Raw genomic sequence first — 12716 nt, forward strand, 5'->3', positions numbered from 1 at the left:
GATCAGGAACAAACCCTACACAAAAACACATGCAAGTAAGTAGATACGACACACAGATATATATATATATATATATATATATATATATATATATAAGGCACCTGCGGTTGGAGGAGATGGAAGGGCCGAGCCCACGGGCACCGGTGCCTATAGGGTAAGCGCGTCTTGTGAAAAATATGAAACCATGTGAAAAAGCGCATGTGGGAAAGACCAATATCAGTATCGAATACATAGAAACCACAACAGTAATAACATTAAAAAAAGTCTTTGTTCTATATGATATAGCACTGAGGCATAAAAAGTAAACATAAAAAAAAATTAGGGATTGTAAATTGTAATCTAATCACCCAATAAAATAAAACAGAAATTAAGCACAACAATATCAAAATTAAAAGGAAGGAATAATATGAAACCTTGTGCATAGAACGCTCGTGAGAATGAATCACACAACAATCAAGGGTGGAGAAATCACAAAAGTGACAATTAAAAGGCACCTAACGGACACCCCCATCTCTCTTTCTGCAATCCCAGAAATCCCTCGAGTTTCAGGACGCAAATGGAAAACAAAATGCTTTTCCATCCCTTACCCGTACCTTCCTTACCCATTCCCTTTACCCTCGCAGAAAATCCTCCCATCTCTCTCTCTCACCCTTGTCCCATCTCTCTATCTGCAAATCGCAGAAAAGAAACCCTAAACAAATCCATGAAATCCCTCGCCTAAATCCTCCCACATTTCTCTTGGACACCCCCTATCTCTCTCTCTCTGCAAACCCTAAACCAAATCTCCTAAATCCTATCTCGGACACCCCACATAGAGCAAAGAAGCCAAGATATTAAAGCAATCTCTACATAATACTTTGGAACAATGAAGCAAAATGGTACTTACTTGTTCCTTGTCCAAAACCGTTGGTGCCGCCACACATTACCCATACCTCCCTTACCCATTCCCTTTACCCTCGTAGAAAATCCTCCCATCTCTCTCTCACACCCTTGTCCCATCTCTCTGTCTGCAAATCGCAGAAAAGAAACCCCAAACAAATCCCTGAAATCCCTCGCCTAAATCTTCCCACATTTCTCTTGGACACCCTCTATCTCTCTCTCTGCAAATCCTAAACCAAATCTCCTAAATCCTATCTCGGACACCCCACATACAGCGAAGAAGCCAAGATATTAAAGCAATCTCTACATAATACTTGGGAACAATGAAGCAAAATGGTACTTACTTGTTCCTTGTCCAAAACCGTTGGTGCCGCCATACATTGTTATCAATTGTGGGTTTATCAAATCCTTCATGGCTTAGACTGCATGAAGAATTAGAAACTAAAAGATGAATATATGTTGTAAATCATCATATAAATGTAATTGCATTTAAAAAAACAGAAGGGAATGAACAAATTGAATTCTATTTCATCAATATGTAACTGCATGAAAAGTTACATTGAATGCAGACTCAATCAATTCCCCCAAAGTTGTTAACTGAAAATCGATACCAAACCCATAAATAACACCATTGAATTTGGCAAAACCCAAAAACAAAATACAAAAATTTACTCATATAATCACATAAAAACATGAAATTTGAGCACCCATTTGGCCAAGTTAAAGGATAAAGGCACTCACATCATCATAGTACTCTTTGGGAAGACCTTCTAATACTGGTTCTTCCTTTTTCTTGCTCTTCCTCAGAACTGCCATAAAAAACCCCAGAGAAGCACACAAATTCAAAAAAGAAAAGGTCCAAAACTGCCATAAAAAAATCCAGAAAGCATACAAATTTATCAGACAGAAAAGTTCAAATTACAAAAACCAACTGATGGGAGTGAGTAGTGAGAGGTTGTGTTAGGCACCTGAAAACATGTTTCCTAAGCTAAACATTTCTTAACATCTCCATTATACGTGCCCTAAATGCATTTTGTTGGTTTACCAAAATAAAAGTGTGATGTTGAATCATCTTTTGTTTGTATATCCAGGCCAGTTTATTGACATATCTATTCAGATTTAGTGCAAAACGTGTTAATTAAGCTGAATGAAACAAATAGATCATGCCCAAAACTGTTGCACCATTACTGGAAGAATAAATTTCAGTTGATCAATCATATCATGGTTTGGAAAAGTGAAAATAAAAAAAAATCAAATTGTATCTAATAAAAACTCTAAATTCGAACAACAAATGCAAAAACTACGTCATTTATTAGGATGAAGAATTGCAACTCACATGGCCGTCGGGATTTCCAGACTGCTCCCAATAGATTGTGTGGATGTCCAAAACCTTTAAAAACCCAGAACTGTCTGGCTCGATATCTGGATACAGATTTCGTTTCAACTCCGGAAATTCCTTCTCCGATTCCTTCGAATTGCTTGCCAGTTTCGGCTCACTCTCAAAGATCAAACTTTGCCCGCACAAAACTATTTTCCAGGAATTCCTCTTTCCTGCATTCATAAACACGCCATCAGTTTCCTGTCAATTTTGGACTTAAAAAGAGAGTGAGGAGTGAGACAGAGAGAGAGGGAGTGAGGAGAGAGAGAGATACCAGTGAGGTTGTTGGAGGAGAAGGAAAGCGAGGAAGGTGAGGGAGTGGAGATGGTGGTGGGAGTGAGGTGGAGGCGAGAGAAGGGAGACGGTGGCGAGAGGAGGATAGGACAAAGGTGAGAGTCGTGGGTCTGCGAGATGGAGAAGGCAAGGAGGGTTTGATAAGGAAACGGAAAAGGTGCTTTGCCATCTTCTTTTTCCGACCAAAATAATTTCTCAAAGAGATTATACACAGAAGAGAGTGGAAGCTTACCCAAAGCCAATTTCGTGTTGTTCACTCCTTGTTTTGGACCTAACAATCTGTGGGTTTGATTGCAGCATAGTGATTTAGTTTAAATTTTCAAAATTGATTATATATATGTAGATAATCCTAAACACTTCAATTAAATCTCAAATTGATAAGAACACTTCAATCTGACTAAAACTACAAAAAGGAAAAAACAAAGACAGAAAAATGTTCAAACCAATCTAGAAGCCAAAATGATCCCCCAACATCAGTAAATTAACAATAAAAATCTAAACCCATATAAATTCACAGGAAAATCAAAACGCGCGAAAAAATATTTGGATCACAAATTGTCGGGTACAAGAGGATAAATTGCAAATCCAAAAGAAAAAAAAAATCACAAACAAACTAAAATTTCAAATTGGTGAAGACCGTACCTTGAAAGGGGTATACGCACAAAAAAATTGAACTAATAATAACAAAGAGTTGGGATCACGATACTCACCAAGACAGATCAAGGAGAACATTCTGATTAGCTTTGATCTCGTTGATGAAGTCCGTCAAACTTTTAATTGAATTCATTTACATATACCCTACATCATTAAGACTTAGTAATAAATTTATATTCATGTATTCCATAAAGAAAAGAAACTCGTCATATAGAACAATTATAGGTACATAATGATTTGATAAGATAAGACTTAAACTGTGCAAGACCTTGCTATTGCACCAGCATGGTGGCAAAGCGTAAATTATTTTAATCAGGTACATACCAATTGGTTGTGAATTTTCTGACTGCAGGTTATTGAAATACCAGCCACAACAATCTTAGCATCAACCTCGTCCTGCAAGGAAATGAAGTTAAACTTAAAACAGATCATTCTGGGAGCACATGTAACCTAAAAAATGTTATGCATTAAACTTGTGCTTCCAAGCATATATTATAGATGACTTGTCCTGGATGTTCTTCTTATATTAAAGAAACCATCATTATTGTTGCGTACACCTTAAGCTGTGATAGTAGCATATATACAGCCCGATAAGTAGGGTCTTCTGTGCTTTCCACGATAAACATAAACTCTAAGGGACCACCATAGAGAGAAGTGACCTGTTTTCATTAATTAAACAAAATAGTTCAGACCATATTGGAAGGAAACCTTGGATACAAATTCAACCTATTAAATCAGTTAGCAGAAGGATTTCGAACACTTCACTAGATAAGACATCCCTACAGTGCAAATACAGAAATTTAGACATGCCCACCAAAAGAAAATATAGTTAAACTACGTTATTCTAATATCACAAAGATATTGAGTTTCCAAGTCTCAGACCCAATAGAGTGTAATTTCAACTTCTTATGAAGAAAAACCTAAATTTTCAACTCGAAAATAATACAAAAACATGATTGGCTTTGACCACTCTCATTCCAAATGTTCTAGCGTAGCCCCTGACTCAAGGGCTCACCAAATGGGTTTTCGATTTATGAATGAAATTAGAAGCCTAAGTAATGTTTGATGGCATATTGAATCATCAAGAGCAGGATTTATATGTCCCCTTCATTGCACAAAACCTAAATATGATCGAAAAAGAATAATGAAAACCTAAACGAATTACAGAGGAACTGATGGGTTTATGCATCAGCAAGAGGAAGAAAAAAATGACACACCTTCCCGACGCCACCTCAACCCCTCGCGTTGTCCCCATCACCTCGATCCGATCGAATCATAAAGGCTCGGCCCGACCGAAACGAAGCACAACCTCTCTCGCCCCTTAAAATTCGAAATCCCCACCCCAAAAAACCACGCACGGGCTTTCCTGACGCAAAAGGTGGAGTAAGATGACACAGGCAAGAGAAGGGAGATGGCGGCGAGAGGAGGATAGGACAGAGGCAAGACCGTCTGCGTCGTTCTCGCGGGGTCTGCAAGGCGGAAGAGGCAAGGATGGTTTGAGAAGGAAATGGAAAAGGGCAGTTTTACCATTCTCCTTCCCTTCCCATGATCATCAACACCTGTACATCACGATTAGCGGCGGTGGCAATTTTGTAAATAAAGTGAAATTCGGCTCCAAACACTGTTCATTTGTACAGTGCAATTGAAAAGCCTTTCTTAGACTAAAGTAATAATGTGCTAATCAGGCGGTGGGCTAGGGCCTAGCGCTCAGGCGAACTGGGTGAATTTAAGTAAATGTGTTATATATTGTATAAATAAGTGTCTATTTATACTTTAAAAACACACATAATTACATTAGGATACATAAATTAGAAAATAAAATGATATATAAATGATAAAGTATTAGAACATATTGAAAACATGGAGAACAAGCATATAATAAGTGTTCATCCAAGTATTCAACAAGTCTCTTACATTTTATTGAAAGATTAAAATGCAAAATGAAAATTATTTATTTTTTCTCTAAGTGATAGCTGTGACCTAAGTGGGTTTAGACAGTTTAGGCGTGCGCCTAAGCGGGTTTAGGCACATTTTCTTAATTTTCAAATGCATACGGACTAATCGGGGTAGCCAGCCCCTAGCATCTAAGCGGGAATTTTTAAAATAGTATTTGTGATTCATTCTTAAATTAACAAAAATGGTTAGCTAAACAACAAAATTAAAACCATTTTGTGATTTTTTTTTAAGGGAGAGAATTCTACCGTACATACAAATTGATAACCCAAAAATAAAATGGAAAAGCCAGGCACCCGCATATCTTATCGAATGGCAAGATAGGGAGAGAGGAATAGTTGAACATGGTATCAGTCATGTGAGCGGAATGAAGGTCGAGGAGTAGTTGAACATGGTATCAGTCATGTGAGCGGAATGAAGGTCGAGGAGTATTTTTGGGTTAACAGTATTTGTGATTCATTCTTAAATTAACAGTATTTGTGATTCCTCGATATATGCTCATGTCATGCATCGAGGAATAGTTGAACATGGTATCAGTCATGTGAGCGGAATGAAGGTCGAGGAGTGACGAATGGTACGTACCTCACATGTTGGTATTGACATTTTTATATCCCCGATGCATGACATGAGCATATATCGAGATAGACTTTGAACGCTTTTGTGTGTGATTCATCTCATGAGTCATGACTCATGAGCGAGTCATTCAATATCATATCCTCATCTATTTTTTATTATGGGACACTGCAACTTGCTACGGTGCAACTTGCTCATAAGACAAAAAAGTTTCCCCCACACGCAATATCTGGTCAAGCTTGATACACTGCAACTTGCTCGAGCCCATATATTTAAATGTGGATGGTTAGGTGACGATCAGTTTGCATGTGAGCATGCTTGGCTGTACAGCATTGAATGAATTATTTAACTGAGTTGCCGATGCTTATAAACTACATACATTCTTCTCAATCTGTTAGCTAGACAGAGGCAAACAACACTGCTTAGCCAAAATTTCGTTGATGGGGATCGACAAGTTCTTCCCATCACTGTCAGTGCTTGCGTTTTTCTCATTGTTGTGCATGCATGCTTTTGTTCTTAACTCATGTCTTGGTTTTTCCTTTGGCGCCGAAAACAATGAGACGGATAGTCTGGCCTTGCTTGAAATCAAGGCTAGGATAACCGAGGACCCTTTTGCAGTCATGAGTTCATGGAATGAAACCATCCACTTTTGCCAATGGCGTGGTGTCACATGTAGTAATCGTCACCGGAGGGCCACCGGATTGAACCTTGAGTCCTTGAAACTTGCAGGATCCATACCACCACATGTTGGGAATTTGAGCTTTCTGAGAGTCATTAATCTCCAAAACAATAGCTTTGGCCAAGAAATCCCAACAGAGATTGGCCGTCTCCGCAGATTGCAAGTGTTACGATTGAACAATAATTCACTTGGGGGGGATATTCCCTCCAACTTATCAGCTTGCTCGCAACTCCTCGAAATCGATCTCGGCCACAATTTGCTGGTAGGAGGAATTCCAGAAGAGCTGGGCACTTTGTCAAAACTACGAGTACTTGTACTTCGCTACAACAAGCTTAGAGGAAGCGTCCCTTACTCTTTCAGCAACTTATCATCTCTCGAAGTGCTTTCTGCATCTTCTAATACTTTGAGCGGGAGTATTACGGATATTTTTGGCCAAGTGACAAAGTTAACAGAAATTGGGTTGGCAGACAATTCGCTTTCTGGCATGATCCCACCCTCCATCTTCAATCTACCTTCTCTCATAAGGTTTTCAATACAACTGAATGAAATCGAAGGTACTTTTCCCTCCAACTTAGGTATTTTTTCTCCACGTCTCCAATATTTTGATATTTCTTATAACCAATTTAGTGGATCAATCCCTGTTTCACTGTCCAATGCCTCAAATCTAGGTCATCTGTCAATGCTAGGAAACAACCTACACGGAAATGTACCTTCTTTGGAAAGTTTACATAGGCTTGAGAGATTTGTTCTAACCGCGAACGATCTTGGAAGTGGCGGAACTAATGACTTGAGCTTTATCTGTGATTTGTCTAACGCCACGAAACTAAAAAGATTGAACCTAAATATGAACAATTTTGGGGGTATATTACCCCAATGCATAGCCAACTTGTCTGCTTCTCTTCAAGTTTTCTATGCAAGTGACAATAAATTAGTAGGAAGCATCCCAAATGGAATTGGAAATCTTGTTAACTTGGAGAGCTTGTATCTGTCTATGAACCAATTTTCGGGTGAAATCCCTTCTGATCTAGGAAAGCTTCAAAATTTATATTTATTAGATTTAGCTATAAATTCTCTGTCAGGGGAAATTCCTTCCTCTTTCGGAAATTTAAGTCGTTTAACTAAATTATATTTTGACCAAAATAAGCTTCAAGGAAATTTACCTTTAAGTTTAGCAGAGTGTCACAATTTGCAAGTCTTGTTCGTTACAAACAACAATCTCAGCGGTAACATTTCACCGAGAGTCATTGGTCTGTCGTCATCATATATTTCATTAGATTTATCTCAAAATCGTTTCACCAGTCCATTTCCACAAGAAGTAGGAAAACTGATAAATCTGGAGTACTTAGATGTTTCCGAAAATATGTTTTCTGGTCAGATACCATCAGGTCTTGGTAGCTGTATAAAATTAGAATATATATACCTGCAAGGAAATCTTTTTCAAGAAACAATTCCATTGTCTTTGGCTTCTCTGAGGGGGGTTCGAGAATTAAATCTTTCTCACAACAACTTGTCTGGCAAGATTCCGAAATTCCTAGAGAGCTTTGTACTTCTGCAATCTTTGAATCTATCTTATAATATGTTGGAGGGGATGGTGCCAATTGAAGGAGTTTTTAAGAATGCAACAGCAACATCCGTTAAAGGCAATAGAGAACTTTGCGGGGGCGTACTTGAATTTCAATTGCCAAAATGCAAGCGTGAACAACTCAAAAAGGTAGGATTGAGCCTGACCTTGAAACTGATAATCTCCATCGTTTCTGCCCTTCTTGGAGTCACATTTGCATTTGCTTTTATGTACCATTGTTGCGTGCATAGGGAAAGAAAGGATCGTACTTCCAGTGATAAAGAAAACTTTCTTAGGGTGTCTTACCAAAGTCTTCTAAAAGCTACTAATGGATTCTCCTCTTCCAATTTGATTGGTGCGGGAAGTTTTGGTTCTGTGTACAAAGGAGTACTTGACGAAGGCGAAACAACAGTTGCTGTCAAGGTACTGAACCTTGTTAATCCTGGAGCTTCCAAAAGCTTCATTGCTGAGTGTGAGGCCTTGAGAAACATCAGACACCGTAATCTTGTGAAGGTACTGTCCGCATGTTCTAGTATTGATTATAATGGTAATGATTTCAAGGCCCTAGTTTATGAGTTCATGGTTAATGGGACCTTAGATGACTGGTTACATCTGGCTCCCACAGTTGGTGAGACAAATGAGAGACCAAGGACTCTAAATTTTTCACAAAGGTTGAACATTTCGATTGATATTGCTATGGCATTGGATTATCTCCATCATCAATGTGAAACGCCAATAGTTCACTGCGATCTCAAGCCAAGCAATGTTCTTCTGAATGATGATATGATTGGACATGTAGGCGACTTTGGGTTGGTAAGATTCCTTCTCAAATCCCAAGATAGTTGTTCTGCAAATCAATCGAGCACCTGTGGAGTAAAAGGAACAATCGGTTATACTCCTCCAGGTGAATACTCTTTATACAAGATGTCCTAAATCTCTAAGTCGTTAATTAATTTAATAGTTTGACGCATGAGAATTTCGCTTTGAGAGAACTTACTATGAAATACAATAATCTGGTGTTTTGTATTGTGCAAATGCAGAGTATGGCATGGGAAATGAAGTCTGGACACAAGGTGATGTGTATAGTTACGGCATTCTGCTACTGGAATTGTTCACAGGGAAAAGACCGACAGATGAGATGTTTCAGGGAAGTGTAAACCTTCATAAGTTTGTCAAGGCTGCTCTGCCTAATAAGATGGAACATGTTGCAGATCCTGTTATTGTTCAAGAAAAAGGGGAAGGGGACATGTGCAATGACGATAGTCTTAATGAGGATACAAGGGCTTGCATAAATATTCGGGATAGCTTGATTTCAGTTTTAGAAGTCGGTGTTGCTTGTTCTGCAGAGTTGCCAAGAGAAAGGTTGAACATTAGTGATGCTTTGGCGAAGATGTGTCAGATAAGAAACAAACTTCAAGCTCGTAAGTAGAATATGTGAATAAAATCCTACTGTTTTGTGCTCTGGTCTCCATAGCATGTAATGCAAATTGTTGTGTTGTATCAATAACGAAAGAGGTTTTCATATTCGTTTGATCAATAAAAAGCTGCAAACGTTTCCGCTACCACTGAAATCATTCTAGTATGGTTGATGATTGTATAGCAAGAGGACTTCAGTTGGTTACGCTTGTTCACAATGTTGCACTTCTACTAACCTATGAGTTCAATGATTTTTCTAGCCGCTACTTTCCTCCCATATTTTAGAGAGCATTATGAAATGTCATCAGATGTTCAAGATTGGTCTGTCCTGCATAATTTGAAATAAAATTTAGCTGCCTTTTCCACCTAAGAAGTGCTTACGACGGAATCAGTCTCAAACAAGCCCAGCCCGATAAACAGTAACAAGACATTACGAAGTGAACAAAAATTAAATACCCCTAGAAAGATTCAAATAAATAACTTATACATAGGTTGATTATTTAATGCTTTTTGGTTGAAAGATTACCTAATGCTTTAGCAGCATGCTTTTGTTGCTTCCTTTACTTGAAAATGGCGTTGTAGCTTGTCCCTTTCAATTTCAATATACTTAGCAGCCTCTGAGTTTTTCCTTGAACAAGGCAAGAAGAAAAATCCAACACTAATGCTTGACCAAGGCAAAGTCTAGGAGCATATACTTTCTCTAACTTAAACTTGTAATCTGAACGAGAAAATAGATACAAAATAATTTGCCTTAACTTATGGTGCTTATTAGACGTATTTTTCTCCAAGCAGCTTTATCAAGTAGCATTCACTTGTAGCCAAATTAAGTTTTACAAGACTGATACTGTATATGGGGATGAACAAGTTCATTTCAATTTTGCTTTCCTCATATTTTTGCTTTCATGTCCTTATTTGTCACTCATGCCTTGCCTTGAGACTGAGTGGAAATGAGACAGATCTATTGACGTTGCTTGAAATCAAGGCGAGGATAACCAATGACCTTGTTGAAGACTTGACTTCATGGAATGAAACCAATACCAGAATAATTTCAGTACTCTCCAACAAACTCACAGGAAGTATCCCCAACTCTTTTGCCAATTTATCATCTTTTGAGTTGCTTTCAGCAACCGGTAATGAATTTTATGGGAGTATTCCAGATATCTTTGGCCAACTGGCCAATTTTAAAGAACTAGGTTTGGGTGCTAATAGGTTGTCGGGTGTGATCCCTCCCTCACTCTATGATCTCTCTTCCATTAGTGTCATTGATGTTCAAGGAAGTAAAATCCAAGGCACTTTGCTTCCAGACTTAGGTATTCTCTTTCCAAATCTCAAGTATTTTGGCATCGGCAGCAACCAATTTAGTGGAACTATACCTGTTACATTATCTAATGCCTCAAATCTAGATACCTTTTCGGTGGTAAACAACAATATTCATGGAAAAGTCCCCTCTTTGAAAAATCTATGTAAGCTAGAAACTATAAACCTTTCTTACAATAGCCTTGGAAGTGGGGGAAATGGTGACTTGAGCTTTCTATGCGATTTGACTAATGCCACCCAGTTATTGCGACTGCTAATCGATACAAACAATTTTGGGGGTATTCTACCTCAATGCATAGCAAACTTGTCTTCTTCTCTTGTATACTTGCATGCAGAATACAATAAAGTATCAGGAAGAATCCCCCATGGGATTGGAAATCTGGCTAACCTGGAGAGCGTTTGTTTTGCCAAGAACCAATTTTCAGAAAGCATCCCACCCGATGTTGGAAAGCTTCGGAGGTTATATGAATTAGATTTGGGTTTTAGCAATCTCTCTGCCTATATCCCACCCTCTTTTGGGAATTTAAGTGAACTATTTATATTAAGTTTACAAGCCAACAAACTTAAGGCAATATTCCCTCAAGTAGCCGCGGAACATAGGGATGTTTAACACTTGCTGATAACAATTTGAGTGGTAAATTACCCCACAAGTGATTGGTGAGTCGTTTTCATTTGTTGCTTTGGATTTTTCTAAAAAACATTTGACTGGTTTACTTCCCAAAAGTCTTCTCAAAGCTACTGATGGATTTTCCTCTGTCAACTTGATTGGTATGGGCAGTTTTGAATCTGTTTATAAAGGAGTTCTTGGGCAAGGTGAAACAACAATTGCTGTCAAGTATTCAACCTCATCCGTCGCGGAGCTTACAAAAGTTTTATTTCTGAGTGTGAGGTTTTGAGGAATATTAAACACTGTAATCTTTTCAAGGTACTATCAGCCTGTTCTAGTTTTGATTATCACGGTCATGATTTCAAGGCCTTAATTTATGAGTTCATGGTTAATGGGAGCTTTTGAGGAATGGATGCATCCAACTCATACAATTGGTAAGCCAAATGAGAGGCCAAGAAGCTTAACACTTTCTTGGAGGTTGAATATTGTTATTGATGTTGCCATGGCATTGGATTATCTCCATCATCATTGTGAGACACCAATAGTTCATTACCTCAAACCCATCAATATTCTTCTCAATGACGACATGATTGCACATGTAGTGATTTCTGGTCACTGAGATTCCTACCAAAAGGTGCTGAAAGTTCTTTGGGAAATCAATCAAGTTCTTTAGGGATCAAAGGAACTATTGGTTACGCTCCTCCAGGTAAATACACTTGGTTGTTTTTTTTTCCCTAGCTAGTAGTTGAAAATTGTGCAGTATTTATTTTAAAATTTTCAAACATTTCACTTAACCAGAAAATTAGTATATAATATTCTGAATTGTGGAAATGCATAGTATGGCATGGGACATGAAGTGTGGACGCAAGGTGATGTGTACAGCTTTGGCATCCTCCTATTGTAAATATTTACAGGGAAATGATCAATCGATAACTTGTTTCAGGGAGCTTCAAACCTTTATATATAGCTTTGTGAAGGCAACTCTACCTAAAAAAGTGGAAGAGGTTTTGGATCCCGTTCTTGTTCAAGAGAGTAATCATCCTGACGAGGATAGCGCAAGGAATCGCGTCAAAATTGAAGAAAGTTTAATTTCACTTTTAGAAATTGGTGTTGCTTGATTATCAGAGTTGCCTAGAGAAAGATTGGACATCAGCGATGCTATTAAAGATAAAGATGCCAAGTCATGACAGTTCATATAGTTTAGGCAGCCAATTATTCTTGTTACAATTGTATAGTTTTGGTTAGATTGTTATATTTGCTACAGGTTGATAGAGGAAGTTTTTGTACATGGCCTTAACTATATATATACCCCAAATGTAATTGTAATTATCAAGTAATGAGAAGAGGATTATTCAGTAAAACCATTCTTCTGTTTCTTTTGGTTTCTTTATGGTATCCATCGCCA

At 38.1% G+C, this 12716-nt stretch overlaps 1 protein-coding gene, 1 long non-coding RNA gene and 1 pseudogene across 3 annotated transcripts; 2 read left to right on the forward strand and 1 right to left on the reverse strand.

Moving 5' to 3' along the window:
- Window positions 1–414: 414 nt before the first annotated feature.
- Window positions 415–1751, reverse strand: LOC126603949 (uncharacterized). Its single transcript, XR_007616439.1, has 3 exons — window positions 1621–1751; window positions 1037–1301; window positions 415–724 (listed from the first exon to the last, which is right to left on the reverse strand). It is a non-coding gene; the product is annotated as an uncharacterized LOC126603949 (long non-coding RNA).
- Window positions 1752–6096: 4345 nt separating this feature from the next.
- LOC126603917 (probable LRR receptor-like serine/threonine-protein kinase At3g47570) lies at window positions 6097–9533 on the forward strand. 2 transcript variants are annotated; one of them, XM_050270961.1, is made up of 3 exons: window positions 6097–6964; window positions 7079–8875; window positions 9012–9533. In XM_050270961.1, exons 1-3 carry the CDS (start codon window positions 6172–6174, stop codon window positions 9398–9400), a joined length of 2979 nt encoding a protein of 992 aa, XP_050126918.1. In that variant the 5' UTR covers window positions 6097–6171; the 3' UTR covers window positions 9401–9533. The 2 variants fall into 2 exon arrangements, with proteins under 2 accessions (XP_050126918.1, XP_050126912.1); XM_050270955.1 differs by having other exon boundaries at window positions 6097–8875.
- A 704-nt stretch (window positions 9534–10237) lies between these two features.
- Window positions 10238–12498, forward strand: LOC126602491 (probable LRR receptor-like serine/threonine-protein kinase At3g47570; annotated as a pseudogene).
- The last annotated feature ends 218 nt before the right edge of the window (window positions 12499–12716 follow it).

Source organism: Malus sylvestris, chromosome 2 (genome assembly GCF_916048215.2).
Source record: "Malus sylvestris chromosome 2, drMalSylv7.2, whole genome shotgun sequence".
NCBI classification, from domain to species: Eukaryota; Viridiplantae; Streptophyta; class Magnoliopsida; order Rosales; family Rosaceae; genus Malus; species Malus sylvestris.